Genomic DNA, 16,302 nt, shown 5'->3' on the forward strand with positions numbered 1-16,302 from the left:
TTTATAAATATCTTACCACAATAATTACAATTCGTTACTCATTTTGTAACAGAATTATAATATTCTCCGCAGGGAAATAATTATAGTTTGCAATCAGGTGACCAAGTGGCCTGTAAAGCCATGTTTAATGCAATTGCATTCGTTATCTTTAAGCATTATTGACTTTTGCTTGACATTACCGCCCATCAACAATTTATACCATTTAGTTAATCACATTTCAATGTATTCATTGATTACTTTGTATACATAAGATTGTAAAGCTAACGAAACAAAAAAAAAAGAACGTAACATTGTCCCCTTTATATTGAGGTTGCCTTTCTTTACAGAGAGCATCTAAAACAAACATAAAACATTAACAAATTGTTTGTGTAAATGGCGATTGTAAGGCCTTGCTGTGCATATAGACTTTGTACATAAAAGATATCACCGAAATAAAAATATTGAGTAATTTGTACAAAAATAATATTTAAAGAGAGGCATTGTGTGTTAATAAAGCGGCTCCTTTGCTCTTATTTCATCCGGAACCGTCTCCAGTTTGGTGTTCAACTGCACAACCCAATCACAAAACTGTCCATTCTTGAGATTTACAAAATCGGCTAAAAAGACATTCGCACGCGGCGATTGATTTGTTGAAAAGGGTCCAGGCAACTGTTCCAATATCCAAGGCTTGAGTTTTTGATCCACACGTTTTGCTGTTCCCTTTAACGTGACGAATACACGCAGTGCTATATAGCGTCCTGAGGGTGTTATTATACATTGGGAGACATAACCCTGTTGGGGCTGACGTGACAGCAATGAATCCGATAGAAATGATTGTAGTTTCTTAACGCTGGCCGTGTTGGGCCATGGTGTAGGCCAGGCATAACTTGGCCAGAACTCTGGTGGCAGTCCAATCGGGCAGCGTCTATAGATGAGCACCACTTGACGCTGGAGCTGAGCACAGCGTGTCAGAGAGCATTCGAGCAGGGAACCATCTGTAGTTGTGTACAATAGTTGACCAAAGAACTGAATCAGTTGGGTGTGTAGCTGCTGATGCTGGGCCACGTCCATGGCATAGAAATGCTGCAAGTCCAGGACTATCATCTCATCCGAATGCGTTTCTACAAATTGACGCAATTGCGTCAATGGCTCAAACACTTCCATGGCAAAGAGTCCATGGCAATAGTAGAATTTGTCGTCATTTTGTGCTATACGCAAATCAAAATATCGCACACCCAGATGCAGTTGCTCCAAAATACTTGATGATTGCGTTTTGGACCAGCGTCTCACAAAGCAGGGAAAGAAACGGTGCCATCGTCGTACTGCGCGCTCCGCATCTGGCGATAGCTTTGAATTGCTATTAATGCCATAGGTCATCGAATTGTGGGAACCTGCAGATAATTAGAATTAATTAGTCGGGCATTGTTTGAACTATTTTCGATGATCTCATATACCTGGAATAGCTAAATTTATAATTGATAAATCTCGCAGATCGGGCGGCAGGTCGCGCATCCAATTCTCCTTGGTCATGGTGGCTGCTGAAGGAATTTATGTGTGCTTATAACGACGTCTCTAATTTGTAATAAAGTCGTCCGGATCAGTAAGTTGCAGAGCTCCGCTAAATCGCGACATGGCTGCGAAAGCTGTTGCAAACTTTTAAGACTCCAAAATTTAGAGGAATAAACCAGCGTTGCCAGCTGGCCCAAATGCTGCCACCCGGCCCAAAGGTTTCCAATCTGTTAAATTCTCTGATCTGGCAGCATGTACCATTTTGGGTCAAATGTTTAAGTTGAGAACTTTAAATTGTTCACCTTTTTATCTTGTGCAGAAATTGCTTTTGCATTTTTCTTGTGCATTTAACTTTTAAACTTTTTTGCTTTTAAATGTGCGATTTTTTGACCATCACTGGGCATATGCGATACTTTGACCATCACTGGGCATATCACTTTCGATACACTTTATTTGACGCTTGTAATTAAGAATAACGTTTTTCGCATTTCAAAAATGTTAAGCAATTGCAATAAGATTAGAATTCATAAAACCATTTAAATTTAAAATTAGAAAAAATAAGGTGTGTGCTGAACCCTGACTTTAATTATGCTAAACCTCAACACTTGTCAGCAATAAAATCATAGTTGACTAAAAAAGCATTTAATTGCTTGAATTTTTATTGTACGATTTAAATTGCCTGTCCTTAAACTAAATGATGATATTTTCTTTGTTCTCCCCATCCAGCTCGTCCAACAAGAGACTTTGATGTGTGCGCTTAGCTAGCAGCTGCTCCGATTGATTGTAAGCCCGTACATTACGCAGACAGTTACTAAAAGTGCAATTACCAAGCCAGTTGTCTTCATTGTATCTGTAATATAATGTAATAATTAGATGAAGAAAGTGGTGTACTCAAATTTAAATCTTCCAACCTTTGTAATTCGCTAAAACGCTTCAGAGCCAGTGTTTTTTCAGTGTTATTGGGCATAGCTATGCCATCCGCCAATATGCCTAGTTTACAAGTATCGAAATTGCAATTGCTGTCCAGCAGCTTCAACTTGATTGATTGGTCCAACAATTCTAATCCCGTGTTGCACTTTCTAATGGTCACTTTGCTTAATTGCGCGCTCGTTTCAGGTCGCAATGAAATGCCAACGGCAAAGTTCTCAAGCACGCAATTCTCCATTTCAAGTTTGGCCTGTGGCATGCAGACAATGGCCTCCTGAGTGCTCGAGCTGCCATCGCCCAGCATACGACAGTTGCGTAGTGTCAGCGTTCCATCTCGCAACAGAATGCCTCGTCGCACATGACGGCAGTCCAACACTAGATGGGACAATGTATAGTCACCGTCGATGACCATTAAGGTGCTGTCCTCATCACTTGAACAAATAACTGGAAGTTTGGACATTTCTTGGTTGGATGCAATGATTGTCTCTGCTGCCACAAGTCCCTGTATACTGCCATTGTCATTAAGGTGTTCCAGAAACTTGATTGTGTGCTGTCCTGGCGATAGCAGAATGTCATCCTTTGCCTGCGAAATGCCCAGCACGTCCTGGAGAAAAGCATAAACTCTTTTAGTGTAGCATAACGACATTTACTTTAAGTTAAGCATCATTACCTGCAAGGTGTTTCCCAGTTGCACTTTTATATGCGGTTTTACATGCTTTTCGGCCTGCGTCAGCAGCTTAATCTGAGTCTGAAGCTCGCCCGGCACTATCACCAAGTGGCACATTTGCGAACGCTCCACAGGCTCCGTCGGCTGTCCAGCCGCTCCTGGATTGCGCTGCAGCAAATGACGCTTCAACACATTGCTTTGAAGTTCACTGTATGCGCGTCGCATCTCGGGATTCTCCAGTATTTCAAACTCGCTACGAATAATGGCCAGGCGTAGGTGGAGACACATCAGATCCGTAACAGGTAACAAGGACTTATTCAAGTTATTTGATTTAGGGCTTCCGTTCGTTTTGGAATACTTCTTCGGAGGATCGGCAGCATTGTCGTTTAACTCGACGGCTTCATCATCGCTCTCGTCTTCGGCATCACTTAGATCCAGTTCAAGGTATTCCAATCGCTGCTGAATATAACGTGCTTCCATCAACAAAGTACGCATATGGAGAGCTAATGGACGCGGCAATCGGTTTTTGCTTAAATCACATGCCAGCTGAATGCGCGCCTGCAAATGCATTTGAACCCAATCGCGATCGTCATCGTAGTCCTTGTCCCATGGCATCCACACATGCGAATAGAAGAAACGCAGGCGATCAATGCATTCCGCTGTGGTGTCCACATTCAAAGCTGGATTCTCCTGTTGTAACGTAGGCCATAGTTCAATTAGTGACACCTCGTTGCTTTCCGGCAAGTGCACGTCCTGATCCTGCACAGCCGTCACTACAAACACCGCCTTCAGTTCATCGAATATAACCTGATCCACATAGCCAAAGACAATGGTCGGAAAGCGTAACTTTAAATCCTCGCAGATGACGCGCGGTATTTTCCACATCGCCTGCCAGCCTGTAAAATAAGTGTGTGTGTGTGTGTGTCCATTTGTGAGTGTGTGTGTGTGCCATTGTTTTCTGCGCATGAGTGTGAGTTTCGCTTACCTGTTGGCTCAATTTTCAACTCGACATAGGACTTCCACTCAGAGCGCACCTGCGAGGCGGGCATCGCGGCGCCATCCCACGATAAAACAGCTTCTGCTTCCTTAAGGCGTTCGAGAAATGACTTTTCAAATGAATAAACATCCATTTTTGGGTGTGTTTGCTATTTAAGCAACTAGCGTTCAAATTTGAAATATGCGTGTGTTCAAGCTGCGCCTGACTCGGCTTACACAGAGCTGCTATTCCCCTAGTTATCGATAACGGCATTAAAAATTAAAAATGCAATTCAGAAAAAAACGAAAAAAAATTTTAATAAATTGAAAATATAAAGAAAAGTGAGGATTCACATCAGATTTCTAGGTCTGGCATCGTTTAAATAAATGCAACAATATAAAAAATGTTTTAGCTTTTTTCCATCGGAATTTCAGCAATTTTTCAGATGCTCTCCAGCCAGTAACAGCTATTTTTTATTCCAAGCAGTTGGCAACAATGTCGATGACTCTGTCGATTCGATAACCAACTTCTGTTTGTTGTTTCCCATAAATTATTTATAAACAAAACAACACAAATGGCTGCAAATAACACGACTGATGATCATTTCGAAGCCGCTGATGTTAGTATATTGCTTAAATATATGTGAGTATAAATTTAAATCTGAATGAATTCTAGTTTGATGAGGATGCAGACGATGAGCAAATGGTGTCTACAAATTCGGGACGCAAGCGTCTGTTTAGCAAGGAGCTTCGTTGCATGATGTTTGGTTTTGGCGACGACAAGAATCCCTATACGGAAACAGTTGATCTACTCGAGGATCTGGTCATTGAGTACATTGCAGAGACTACACACCGCGCAATGGAAATCGGACGTACTGGACGTGTCCAAGTTGAAGATATAATATTTCTGGTGCGCAAAGATCAGCGTAAATATGCCAGGGTAAAGGATTTGCTGACTATGAACGAAGAGTTGAAAAAGGCGCGTAAGGCTTTCGATGAAATCAAGTATGTGGGTAAGTATCGAAATCCATTGAGTTATGGCTTGCCATTAATCATTAATTATTTGATAGGAAACGAGGGAAAGGCCAAATGACGTAAAAGAAAAAAGCGCGCTGCGCCAACTGAGAATAACAGGAGATAATAACGTTTAGCATAAGTAATACTTTTAATTGTACAATAACATATTAAGAAATCTTCTATGTCAATATCCGTAATAATTATATCAATCAAAGTAATCTTCGATGTCAATATCCGGATTAAGTATATCATCGCCATAAGGCTCCAGATCTGTGCCGTTGAGTATTAAATTCTCGCACGTCTCGGCGAGATCCGTATCCCCAATCAATATAGCACCACGTAATCTTCCATTTTGAAGAACAAATTTAATGTATTCCTTGTTGCGAGTGCATCGCACGAGTAGCTCATAGTCCCGTCCCAATCCTTGGCCATTAAATCTGCCCAGGAGCACGACTGGAAAGCCAAACAGTTGCGTCACATGGCCAAACAGCTCAAAGCAAAAGTCCTGGTAGATGGTTTCACCCTCGTGAATGGCCGCCATACTGCGTCCGGCCATGGCACCCATTTGACGAGCCTGCGTCCATAGGCGCATTTGAAACCAATGCTGTGCCGGCATCCAAGCAGCTGTGCACACATCTCCCGCTGCATATACATCGGACAGATTCGTTCGCATCATTTCGTCCACGTTTATGCCGCCATCCTCGGCCAGCTGCAGGGGAGCATCCGTTGTGTAATCATGGCGAGGCTGCACTCCCGTTGCAGATACAATAAAATCACAATTGAGCTGCTCCAGGGTATCATCGTCGTGTTTCAACGTGATCCGCAATCTGCCGTCGTCTGGCAACTGCTGAAGATGCTCTATATGGGATTTGTAGTAGACTCTGGGTAGGTTTCTGCCTGAACTGCCGGATCCGCCACTCAAGTCGAAATTAAGATGCCAGTCCGGTCCCAGGGCAGCGCCATGCTTATTTTGCAGTTCCTCCTCCTCCCTGGGCAACATTTCGCTGTAACGCATCCGTTTGATGGCCGTTGTCGCTGGTGGCTCCTGTTCCAAATCCGACTCCGTCTTCCCGTTGGCAAGTTGAAAGAACTCAGCAGCGCCGGGATCGACGAATGTGGCGGATATGTGAGCATCCTTAATGACCCAATGGACATTAACATCCCGCAGCTCGTACGCCAGTTCACTGGCAATGCCACCATTTCCCAGGATGAGCACATCCTTAGCACTGGCCAATCTTCGCTGCAGCTCCAGCACCGAGTCCGTATCGCGTATGCCAATAATCCGTTCCTTGTGTTCCTCCTGACTGGTGCTAAACAGTTTGGGGGCACCTCCCGTGCATAAGCACATATAACGATACTTGATGACAAGTCCCGACTTGGTTTTCGCCCAGTGTTCCCTGCTGTTAATCTGCGCCAGTTGATCCACAATTGTCGCTATGCCGGCGCCCAATTCCGACGCAATTTGTTCCCTCACATCGAATTTATGGAGATAGCGGGCGACGGGCACAAGATTTGTGACGCTTTTCACAATGCTTGATTCGGTGACCAGCACAATGGATGCATTTAGACAACAAATGGCTAGAGATTCGGCGCAGGATACGCCGGCAATGCCACCGCCGACAACAAGAAATGTACAATCGCGAGACATGACTTATCAGCTGATGAACCTGAACTGATAAACCAAAACAACTTATCGAACAGCTGTTTGCAAAATGATAGTTCTCAACCATGGTGAAATACTAACAAGGTGACGTATTTCATGGCATGATGAAATTACATGTTTATGGTGAATATCTTAATGAAAATAAATAGAGGCCGTGGTGAGTAAATCGTAACCTTATAACAATAGGGGCATTTAGCAGGTAACTTTGATCACCAATCATGATACCTGAGAACTACTTTTCATATTCAGCAGGAAATTTTTAACAATCAAAAATGTTAAATTTTGGTAACGGTATCACTGATACTGACCATTTATTACGAAAGATGAAAGGAGATTTTTCACAAACATAGTATAGTAATAAAATAGTATCAAGTCATTCAGCAGGTACTGATGACTGATCCAGCACAAGTAAAGGAGTGATTACTGATTGAAAAACCTGCTGAATGTCCCCAATGTTTCCCTACTCGTCTTTGTTTATTTCAGCACAATGAGAAAGAGAATAGTGCTCAATCATTTTAACAAAATAAAACTTCTGCAACAATATATTTATAAGTTTCTTTACATTTTCTGCTCATCCTTTTTGCCATAATATTCGTTGTAGTCGTATTCCCTGAAGGGCACATTGTACGTAAGCAGACCACAATCACGCGCCTGCTCCACAGCGACGGTCAAACGCAGATGACTCTTTTGGCACAGGCCTGTTTTGGAGTAGCTCAACACCTCGCCACTGTACGGAGAGATGAACTGTTGCAGAAGCTCCGTGTTACGATAATCCAGCACCAGATACTCATCACGGCATATGGGACACGGGTTTCCTGTGGAGATTTTCCCTTGCCGTATGCATGTTTTACGCGTCTTCCGCGGCGCAAACATGCCTTTGTGGTTGCGACTGTTGTGCAAAGAATTGAATTAACTTTGTTTTCGCATTTCTAGTTTATTAATACTTGCCGATACTGTGTCCATACATAATCGTCCCCATAAGTTGTTTTGTAGGCGGCGCTTTTTAAATAGCGCATGGAAGTCTCCACCGGTATAAGTTTTGTACGGTCCTTAGCATCCGGAACGGCGTTGGCTTCCTTTTCTTCGTTGCCGGAGGTTTCTTCACTTTCTGCTGACTTTTCTGCTTTGCATCTCAACACGCAGGCTGTGTGAAGGGCCACACGGTTGGTGCGCGTAATTTGTGCCAAGCCACTGTAAATGCCACGTGCTAAAGGCAACATTTTAATTTAATAATTAAAGTTTATTATTTGTTAGCTGCAAAATGCAGGCGGCGACGTAACAACAGACAGGGCTGCCACCCTGCCGAAAAAGTTGGTACCAAAAAAAAATATACTATCTGGCAGTTCACACCATTTTAGTCAAATTGCCAAAATTAGTAAGCAGAAAATAAACAAACTTTTGAAGCAAGATTTTGAAAATTTTATGCAAAATTCTTGTTAGAATTTGGTCGGATTTCAAATGTCTAGAATTTCGTCAATTAAGCAATTTCATTGCAATCTCGCGCTTCGGTTACACTGCATTTTCGCCAACAAAAAGCTTGCTGCTATGACATGCTGTCGATACACAGATCGATAACAGTGATGCAGATAGATTAATTTTAATTAATAGTTATTAATACGAGTTTATTGTCAAAATGTAATGTGTATTTTTAAATATATTTTTGGCAAATACAAAAAAGCAATACATTCATACAGAAAAAAATTGTTGCGCCTGCCGGGCTGAATTTGAAAGTGAGTATGTGAGCGGCAAGCAACACATAACGGTAAAAGCTGACCTCCTACACCAATACATACAAGTGCAGGGGCATGAATGAAAAGCTGCCTAGAATAGGAATTTTTTTTTCAGTTGGTGTCGGAATTTACTAGTGCAAAGTGGCCGTTGCAGCTGCAGACGGAGTTGTCGTCGTCGTCGTTGTCGGGTTTCCGGACCGCATTGTATGTGTTCACGCCAGTGACAACATAAAATCACGTGCATAAAAGCAACATTTATTTACTTTTTAGTTGTAGTGAGGAGGTGTCGCTGACGTTTGTAGCTCTGCTTTAATTCATGGCGTGCGTCCTTCTGTCGGTGTATGTGTGTATGTGCGTGTATCCCTGTGTGCGTGTTTGTTGCTGTTACTATTCTGCATGCACAAAAACGTAGTTTGGCTTTTATTTTAATCAATATTACTAGACGAATCATTTAAATTTAATTGAGCGAGGCATTAGTAAAACCTACACATTCCTCTGCTCTGCTCCTCTTTGTAGGTGCTCCTGCCACTAGCAACAACAACAATAGTAAAATTATCAACAACGCGTGGCCGTTACTTGCCGCCAACAACAAAAACACGCACAAAAGGTGAGTCAAATATTGTAGTGTGTGACTGAGAGCTTTTGGTCAGTTCTTTTTTTTTTTTTTTGGTTTGTTTTTATTAATAGTATGGCGGTGCAAAGTATGCAAAAAGCAAAGCCATGAAAATTTCTTATCAATTGCAAATAGCCAACAACAATAAAACTATAAATACGCTAAACTGCTGACTTTGAAAAGAGGCGCGCAATTGCTGAGAGGCAGAGTGAGAATTTCCTCGCAGCAAACTTTCGAGTGACTTTTCGCGCATTTCGTGTAATAAATTGTGTTTCCTCGTTGCCACAACACAGAAATCGTTGTTACGCTGTGCTAAATTAGTACCTGTTGGCTATTCGCCCCTTTTTTTATGCCTAACACAAACAAACCAACAAGCAAATAGGCGAGTAAAAAGGCCACAAAAGGTGTCATCAACTGAGCAACTAGCCAAATACCCTGTTACAGTTACAACTAAGATCAGAGAGAGCTTTTGAGCGGTAATAATTTTTTTTTGATGTTACATTGCGTTTATTGGGGCTTGGAGAGGAAATGCCACTTGTAAGAGCGTGACAACAACAGTCATTGGAATTGACTTTGATTTCAATAAGATTATCGAAAGCTTATCAGTTGATTTCCCAATGATTAAAATATATTTATTTGTGTACAATATACATTTAAATTAAACTGCTACTGAAATATATATTTTTTTTCGTATTTCGGCATAATCGCGTTAAAGATATGAAAATTGTTGAAGTTGATTTGATAAGGTATTTTTAGTACACTCCAAGAACTTACAACTGAATATACCACAAACTGTAATATTAGGATATTCTAGAAGGCAGTAGAGCTGTCGCCATTGTCGCCGTTTCCATATTCATTTTCATTTTAGGTTCACCTTTCAGACGTCTTACTTTTCTTCGCACCACTTCGCATTTATTTTTGAAATTTGAATCAGCATTTGCTTTTATTTCTCTTTTATTTTTGGCCGCCAAACGGAAATGTTTGCCATTTCTGGGGCGTTACTAGCCATCAGATTATGGGTTTTGTTTTCATGACCTTTGTGGGGGGCGGAGTTCACCACAGAATTTGATAGCCATTAGTAATAGGTAAAGCCCACGCGTGCCTGTCAATTCCTTCTGGTTTTAGGCGATTTATCAATAGTTTATGTTGTGCTCTGCCTGTTTTAATTAATGTGTTTTCACTTTCCCGGTCCCCATTACCAAATAAGTGTAATTTATTCGACATGTTCTGTTTTATGTGCAATCATTAGCGTCATTTATATATTATTTATGTAAAGGCATTTAAGAAGAAAATTGTTTGCTCAATAAAAAAAATAAGTTCTCAAAGCTGGTTATGAGAAATATTTGATACAACAGTTACCTATATTTTGTGGCATTTGTTGACCTCTAATGCATAAATAAAACTTATGTAGGAGGACAATTCTGCAATTACCACGCACATTCGTTTCTCACACAACGCCATGGTTGTATTATAACCACTTGATGACAACATTGAAAGCACTCGAGCAGGTGCTTTATTTAAGTGTAAGGGAAATCGAAGTATGAACTTAGTATGTGTGTACACTTTGCACTTTAAGACGAGGTATGCCCAAGTTAATATTTACATGATCCTTAGAAGTAATTGCTTAAATAGCTTTTTTAAAATAAATAAAATAGTTAAATGGATTTTTAACAAATTTAATGCTATGTTGAATGATGTTTTTAAATTATTAATAAAATTTACCAATTAAGGAATTGAGAATTAATATTTCAATTTTAACTTGTAGTTGAGTGGGTTCATCTAATAAATTATATATAAATACTTTATTTTTAAAGCCGCACTTGATTAAATTTTTTAATCAAATGGAAAAGACGATTGCCACTTTAATTTTCAAGCTTTTAACTTATCCATGACGAAATTATTTTAGACAAATACAATCTACAATTCTAGAGAAACCACTTGTATTTTTAGGAAGGACATAACAAGAAGTTGCTCCTTGTTGCATGTAAGCTTTCATATACATATAAAATATTATTTTGATTACTTTTAACTTTTTTGAGTAACTTAACAAGCGCCAATCACAACGCTTTAGCACACTTACACAGGCGCTGACCACGTTTCACACACGCACACACTGACAAACACCTGTAGCAGACCGACCATGCCATTAATATCCCACATTTATTATATATAGTTTACTCTTTCTAACTAATGACAACTGATGTAATTTTAAGTCGAGCTTAAATGAAATGAATATAAGCAACGCCATTACACTGAAAGTAATTTTATTGGTATGTTAGCAAATAACAGTTTACATTTCAATTTACTATATCACTATAAAAATATCTCTCAGCTGAGATTCGAAACAGCTTAACTTGTACCAAAAACTGCTTTTGCTTTAAGCAGAAATATTAAGCGAAAATGACAGTATAAGGTCTTTAGGACTCTCCTTAGCCAGATAGCCTGTTTCATGCATAAGTGAAACCTAACCCTCATTTATTATGTGAAGTATGGGAAGTAAAAATTCCACTGACCATCGAAATAAACAAACGCGAAAATAGGCTGACAATTTTGTATATATATAACTCGTTGAATTAACCTACCTCAAAGATAGCGTTCATAACAATTTAAATACCAATTTGCCTAATTAAGGCACCTTTAAACCGCACCCCCGACATCAGCTGACAACTCAGTCATTCGAGTCCCACTGGGCATAGTGAAAGACCCAAAATATTGCGTGACATAGTTCGTACAGGACGACAAAAGGGGAAGGGCTTGGAGGTGGAGGGATTGGGGGGTCGCCAATGCAGGCCACGTAATGACATCAACATGTGCAGAGGTCAATGTTTGGGAGCTGCTGAGCTGATGGTCACCTGTTTCCTGTTTGGGCATTTAAATAAATCAAGAACTGCAACTACTACAAATTTAAGAGGTTCTAAATATTTAACTCCCACATTGTTGCTGGTTTTATTCCCATCAATGTGCTAAATTATGCAAACAAGAACAGCCGACATTTTCCCAGGACCTCGAAGAGGGTTGACATTGAAAAGTGTGCTGTCAGTCAGGGACAGTCCACAAGGCGTTCAAGTTGAATACTGTGCTCTCATCTATTGTGTTATTTATATATGTACCTTCCAAACAGACGATGACGGCTAAAAGCGACAAGGAAATACTGGCCAACTCCATGTATGAGGATGATCCCAATGGTAACTCAGCGCCCACAACAATTGATCAGGAGTCAGGACAACCAGCGGCAAAAGAAGCGGCAACAGCGGACGCATCAACAATTTCAGCTCCGGCAGCGACTTCACCACGTTGGGGACCTCAAAATAAGGGAGCACAGGAGCTGGCCTCACTGTATAGTCCAGGTGTGTAACTTATACTCTTGTATACTATAGATCTTTATCAAAGTAAATTGACATCAAATTACACTGAATGCTAATTTAATGATTAGATGTATAACAGTAACATGGGTTGGTAACAGTATAACACTTTATAATAATAGCTTCAGTTTGGTGTTTAGTATCATAAAACGAATTTTTTTTTGTTACATTTCAGGTATTTTATAACATATACAAATTATCCCAATATTAAGCAAATTCATTTCTGATTCTCATTTCGCAATTCCTCACGTTACTTATGTTGGGTATAACACTTATTCGCAGGTAAACGTGCACAGGAAATTATTTGTGTTTACACCTGCATCGGTCTGATGATCATCAACTTTGGTCTTATTGTCAAGCATTTGCGCTGGGAACGCATTAGTGTAGCTTTTATCTCCGCATTGTGTGGTATTATCACAGCTGACTTTGCCTCTGGTTTGGTGCATTGGGCGGCGGATACATGGGGTTCCGTGGATCTACCATTAATCGGAAAAGTAAGAAAGTATATTACCAGCTTTATTGATATTTGTCACTACCATTTCTGGCTTAGAACTTTCTGCGCCCGTTTCGAGAGCATCATTTGGATCCAACGTCTATAACACGTCACGACTTCATAGAGACCAATGGCGACAACTTTATGGTGGGCATACCAATTCTAGGTTACTTGGCACACTACTTTTATATTAGATCGCCATGTGAAATACAGCAAAATTTTGGCTGGATCACCTACGTGTTTCTATGCTCCATATTTGTGGCCATGACGAACCAGGTGAGCATCAGTTGCGTATTTTAAATAAAAATATTTCAGGTCTTAATCATCTCTCTTCCTGCAGATACACAAATGGTCGCACACATATTGGGGTTTACCCAGATGGGTGCTGTTGCTGCAGAGTTGTCATATAATTCTACCAAGGAAACATCATCGCATTCACCATGTCGCGCCCCATGAAACGTACTTCTGCATTACCACCGGCTGGCTAAATTGGCCACTGGAGAAGCTTAAGTGAGTATAGTTCAAAATATTGTACGTTAAAGAATATTAAATTCAAAATCATCATATCTAACTTATAGATTTTGGTCAACCTTTGAGTTTATTATTGAGCGTTTTACGGGCTTAAAGCCAAGGGACGATGACTTGAAGTGGGCCAAGAAACTCACATAGCTATGTTGTCCAGCGACTGTAAATAGAACTTGGACCAAGCCAGCGTTAACAAAGCTTGCTAATTAAAAAAGAACATACCCAATGAAGAAGGCAGAAAGAAAGTCACTCGTATTATTTATGATTCTATATTCTGCACAACAAAAAGTCTTGAACAACGTGAAAATATCGTATCTTAAGTTAATTAATTGAAAAGCAAAAAAAATTTATAGTTTTTAGTTGCAAAGTTTGTGAAAAATTAAGTTTAAAATGCGCGAGTCATTTTTTACATTTAAGTTAAATTGTTTTCTGTATTGTTGTTTATGTATTTGTTTGCCTGAAATTAAGATTTATTGATCTCGCTATTAAAATTAGATTACACATATACATACTACGAGTGAGCCTTATATACATATGAATACAATAATGTTTATTATATATCTACAACTTGCACTGACACGAGCTTGTAACTAATGTTGAGAACGTTAAGCTTAAATAGCAACAATTTTGATACCGAATCCTATGAACAAAACCACAATTTCAATACATTTCAACAGCTTTAAAGGTTATAAAGACAAATGTATTTATATATACATACTTATATATAAATTTATTAATATATTAATTAGGCGCCGAATGCAATCAAGAAAGTGACTTACAATTTTGCCTTATGAAAAAGAAATCATTTATATGTATGTATATGCTATAGTAATAACAATACCAAAAGACAAAAACAATTCTAATAACAAAAGATTTTTTAAAGACGCAAAGCAACGATTTTAGTACGCACATTTTTTAACAATTAAGTGACATAGTTTATATTTAGTGTAAACAAGACAAACAAAAACGACAGCAATTATGCTATGCCTAAGCAGCTGAATTTGTACTTCTGAAACGAAAAACTCTTTTTTATATACATATATAAGTACAACATAACTATATAATTTGAGTGCTGGAAAATATTTTGCATAACAAATTAATTCTAAGAGAGCAATATTAATTGTGATTAAAAAATAATTGAAGCTGACTTTAATGTTTACTCTTTATTATTTGAACGAAATGAAGATTACAGTGACAACTAAATCCAACAGATAAATCACTCGTAGTGCAACGATAATACTAGCGGGTGTCTTACCTGTTTGATTTAGGATGTCTCCGATTTTATTACCTAACTTATTTTATTAAAGGAGGTTTTTTTTAAACATTTGTGATGCAATGTTTGAAATACTCAAACTCATCTCCAGAACTTGAATCTTAATAAGAATATGCATAAAAAATATACATATTAAAGATTCGTAATTCTTGTAGCTTGATAACAACAAAAGGAAAAGAGATCAGGGGCCTACAGGTTTCTCGACACACTGCTAGACCAATGAAATCTTTTCAATTCATTGATATTCATCAAGTATTTGTAATTCCGAATTAAATTAATTCAATCAAAGTCGTATATTTTTATATAATCTGTGGCATTTTCCATGTTAATATATCAACAACAAAATTAATTAGGTATGCAGTTCGTTAAGAAGACTCAAAACAATAACGTGCTGCATACCTGACAAATTTGCGTTGACTGCAGAATATTTGCTTGACGACCAACCTAAAGTGTCCTCAAAGTTTAAGTTTTGTTTGTTTCAGGGTGATTTTCTTTCATCTCCGGGAAATGTAACAATTTCTGAAATACGTTACTTTACTAACTGTACCAGAGATGCGACACATTTCGATGCATTGTTGTTAATACCTAACATTTTCAAAGCAACTAATCATAATCGCTGTCCTTGAAAATAACTAAGTTTATGCATCAGTGAATATATAAAGCACACTCTCCAGTAAACAAATTTCAGCAATTTTATTAACTGGTTGTAATCAATTTGCTTGTAAACATCCAAGTTAAAAGATATCAGACGAATTACTAGCTTTCGAAGACACAGTTAATCACTGATGACCTTTTACATCGGATACTTAGGATATTGACATTGAACATTTTACATATACATTTACTTATTGTATTATTTTCATACATACGTATGTATCAAAACAGCAAGACTTATTCTTAATAATTAGTTATTAGTTTTTATTTTATTTCAACATACTTTAAAGCACGCATGCGTAAATCCCCAGTTATTTTAACTGGCGTTAAATATGTTAAATTATTTATGGGATATTCAATTTCATTATTATTATCTTTCTAAAATTGTCATTTTACTTCTATTCGTTATTAAAATAAAAAGTTTATTTCAGTTTTCTTCCTGGATACGATGCGCGCACGCGAACGAATATCTGCAAATAGAAAGTTTGCTACAACTGCGCTGCCAACTTGTTTTCTGTTTAGACTTGCCAACTCATTGCAAATTTAAGACTTGCAGTAAAGTACAGTTACGTTAAAATTACTGTAATATAGTGAAAAAGATACTTTTGATAGCCAAAATAGGGATTGTTAATGCATGGATATTTGTTGATGAAAATGAGTAAATTAAAGTAATACAAACTTAATTCTTTTTAGTTACAGGCTCTTTAAATAATAGAAAAGCGAAAGTTTATTAATAGTCTTTTTCATAGTATGTACAAATTTATCCGATTTTATTTTACAAAGATTGATGGTTACATTAAATTGTCTTGAAGTAATAATACTCGTAATTATATAGCTCCTAGATTCAGTTTACGCGATAAGCTATTCAGCAGTAAGGTAAATTTTAAAGCAGGTTGGCAGCCCATTATTTTGAAT

General features: G+C 38.5%; 6 protein-coding genes across 8 annotated transcripts; 2 read left to right on the plus strand and 4 right to left on the minus strand.

Moving 5' to 3' along the window:
* Positions 1 to 201: 201 nt before the first annotated feature.
* On the minus strand, positions 202 to 1,659 carry LOC117780315 (PI-PLC X domain-containing protein 2). Its single transcript, XM_034616782.1, has 2 exons — positions 1,434 to 1,659; positions 202 to 1,370 (listed from the first exon to the last, which is right to left on the minus strand). Exons 1-2 carry the CDS (start codon positions 1,507 to 1,509, stop codon positions 487 to 489), a joined length of 960 nt encoding a protein of 319 aa, XP_034472673.1. The 5' UTR covers positions 1,510 to 1,659; the 3' UTR covers positions 202 to 486.
* A 460-nt stretch (positions 1,660 to 2,119) lies between these two features.
* Positions 2,120 to 4,293, minus strand: LOC117780313 (protein nessun dorma). The gene is made up of 4 exons (XM_034616780.1): positions 4,068 to 4,293; positions 3,086 to 3,978; positions 2,400 to 3,019; positions 2,120 to 2,338 (listed from the first exon to the last, which is right to left on the minus strand). The coding sequence occupies exons 1-4, from the start codon at positions 4,210 to 4,212 to the stop codon at positions 2,179 to 2,181; spliced, it is 1,818 nt and encodes a 605-aa protein (XP_034472671.1). The 5' UTR covers positions 4,213 to 4,293; the 3' UTR covers positions 2,120 to 2,178.
* Positions 4,294 to 4,537: 244 nt separating this feature from the next.
* Positions 4,538 to 5,297, plus strand: LOC117780319 (transcription initiation factor TFIID subunit 13). The gene is made up of 3 exons (XM_034616791.1): positions 4,538 to 4,677; positions 4,734 to 5,070; positions 5,128 to 5,297. Exons 1-3 carry the CDS (start codon positions 4,633 to 4,635, stop codon positions 5,148 to 5,150), a joined length of 405 nt encoding a protein of 134 aa, XP_034472682.1. The 5' UTR covers positions 4,538 to 4,632; the 3' UTR covers positions 5,151 to 5,297.
* LOC117780314 (pyridine nucleotide-disulfide oxidoreductase domain-containing protein 1) lies at positions 5,209 to 6,753 on the minus strand. The gene has a single exon (XM_034616781.1). It carries the CDS (start codon positions 6,720 to 6,722, stop codon positions 5,280 to 5,282), a length of 1,443 nt encoding a protein of 480 aa, XP_034472672.1. The 5' UTR covers positions 6,723 to 6,753; the 3' UTR covers positions 5,209 to 5,279.
* A 494-nt stretch (positions 6,754 to 7,247) lies between these two features.
* Positions 7,248 to 8,037, minus strand: LOC117780317 (28S ribosomal protein S18b, mitochondrial). The gene is made up of 2 exons (XM_034616786.1): positions 7,686 to 8,037; positions 7,248 to 7,626 (listed from the first exon to the last, which is right to left on the minus strand). Exons 1-2 carry the CDS (start codon positions 7,955 to 7,957, stop codon positions 7,296 to 7,298), a joined length of 603 nt encoding a protein of 200 aa, XP_034472677.1. The 5' UTR covers positions 7,958 to 8,037; the 3' UTR covers positions 7,248 to 7,295.
* A 549-nt stretch (positions 8,038 to 8,586) lies between these two features.
* On the plus strand, positions 8,587 to 13,806 carry LOC117780316 (plasmanylethanolamine desaturase). Of its 3 annotated transcripts, none has more exons than XM_034616784.1 (7): positions 8,587 to 8,875; positions 8,984 to 9,074; positions 12,202 to 12,427; positions 12,725 to 12,936; positions 12,993 to 13,211; positions 13,276 to 13,445; positions 13,514 to 13,806. In XM_034616784.1, the coding sequence occupies exons 3-7, from the start codon at positions 12,205 to 12,207 to the stop codon at positions 13,602 to 13,604; spliced, it is 915 nt and encodes a 304-aa protein (XP_034472675.1). In that variant the 5' UTR covers positions 8,587 to 8,875; positions 8,984 to 9,074; positions 12,202 to 12,204; the 3' UTR covers positions 13,605 to 13,806. The 3 variants fall into 3 exon arrangements, with proteins under 3 accessions (XP_034472675.1, XP_034472676.1, XP_034472674.1); XM_034616785.1 differs by having other exon boundaries at positions 8,587 to 8,761; XM_034616783.1 differs by having other exon boundaries at positions 8,587 to 9,074.
* The last annotated feature ends 2,496 nt before the right edge of the window (positions 13,807 to 16,302 follow it).

This window comes from Drosophila innubila (assembly GCF_004354385.1).
Source record: "Drosophila innubila isolate TH190305 chromosome 2L unlocalized genomic scaffold, UK_Dinn_1.0 4_B_2L, whole genome shotgun sequence".
Classification (NCBI taxonomy): Eukaryota; Metazoa; Arthropoda; class Insecta; order Diptera; family Drosophilidae; genus Drosophila; species Drosophila innubila.

Bases quoted from the DNA above. Each gene is read 5' to 3' on its own strand.
- LOC117780315 (XM_034616782.1), bottom strand. From the start codon at position 1,509: ATGACCAAGGAGAATTGGATGCGCGACCTGCCGCCCGATCTGCGAGAT. The intron at 1,371-1,433 runs GTATATGAGATC...AATTATCTGCAG, and splicing joins TATAAATTTAGCTATTCCAG to GTTCCCACAATTCGATGACC.
- LOC117780313 (XM_034616780.1), bottom strand. From the start codon at position 4,212: ATGGATGTTTATTCATTTGAAAAGTCATTTCTCGAACGCCTTAAGGAA. The intron at 3,020-3,085 runs GTAATGATGCTT...GCTTTTCTCCAG, and splicing joins AACTGGGAAACACCTTGCAG to GACGTGCTGGGCATTTCGCA. The intron at 2,339-2,399 runs GTTGGAAGATTT...ATTATATTACAG, and splicing joins CGTTTTAGCGAATTACAAAG to ATACAATGAAGACAACTGGC.
- LOC117780319 (XM_034616791.1), top strand. From the start codon at position 4,633: ATGGCTGCAAATAACACGACTGATGATCATTTCGAAGCCGCTGAT. The intron at 4,678-4,733 runs GTTAGTATATTG...AATGAATTCTAG, and splicing joins ATCATTTCGAAGCCGCTGAT to TTTGATGAGGATGCAGACGA. The intron at 5,071-5,127 runs GTAAGTATCGAA...ATTATTTGATAG, and splicing joins CGATGAAATCAAGTATGTGG to GAAACGAGGGAAAGGCCAAA.
- LOC117780314 (XM_034616781.1), bottom strand. From the start codon at position 6,722: ATGTCTCGCGATTGTACATTTCTTGTTGTCGGCGGTGGCATTGCCGGC.
- LOC117780317 (XM_034616786.1), bottom strand. From the start codon at position 7,957: ATGTTGCCTTTAGCACGTGGCATTTACAGTGGCTTGGCACAAATTACG. The intron at 7,627-7,685 runs GCAAGTATTAAT...TTTGCACAACAG, and splicing joins TATGTATGGACACAGTATCG to TCGCAACCACAAAGGCATGT.
- LOC117780316 (XM_034616783.1), top strand. From the start codon at position 12,205: ATGACGGCTAAAAGCGACAAGGAAATACTGGCCAACTCCATGTATGAG. The intron at 12,937-12,992 runs GTAAGAAAGTAT...TTTCTGGCTTAG, and splicing joins ATCTACCATTAATCGGAAAA to AACTTTCTGCGCCCGTTTCG. The intron at 13,212-13,275 runs GTGAGCATCAGT...CTCTTCCTGCAG, and splicing joins TTGTGGCCATGACGAACCAG to ATACACAAATGGTCGCACAC.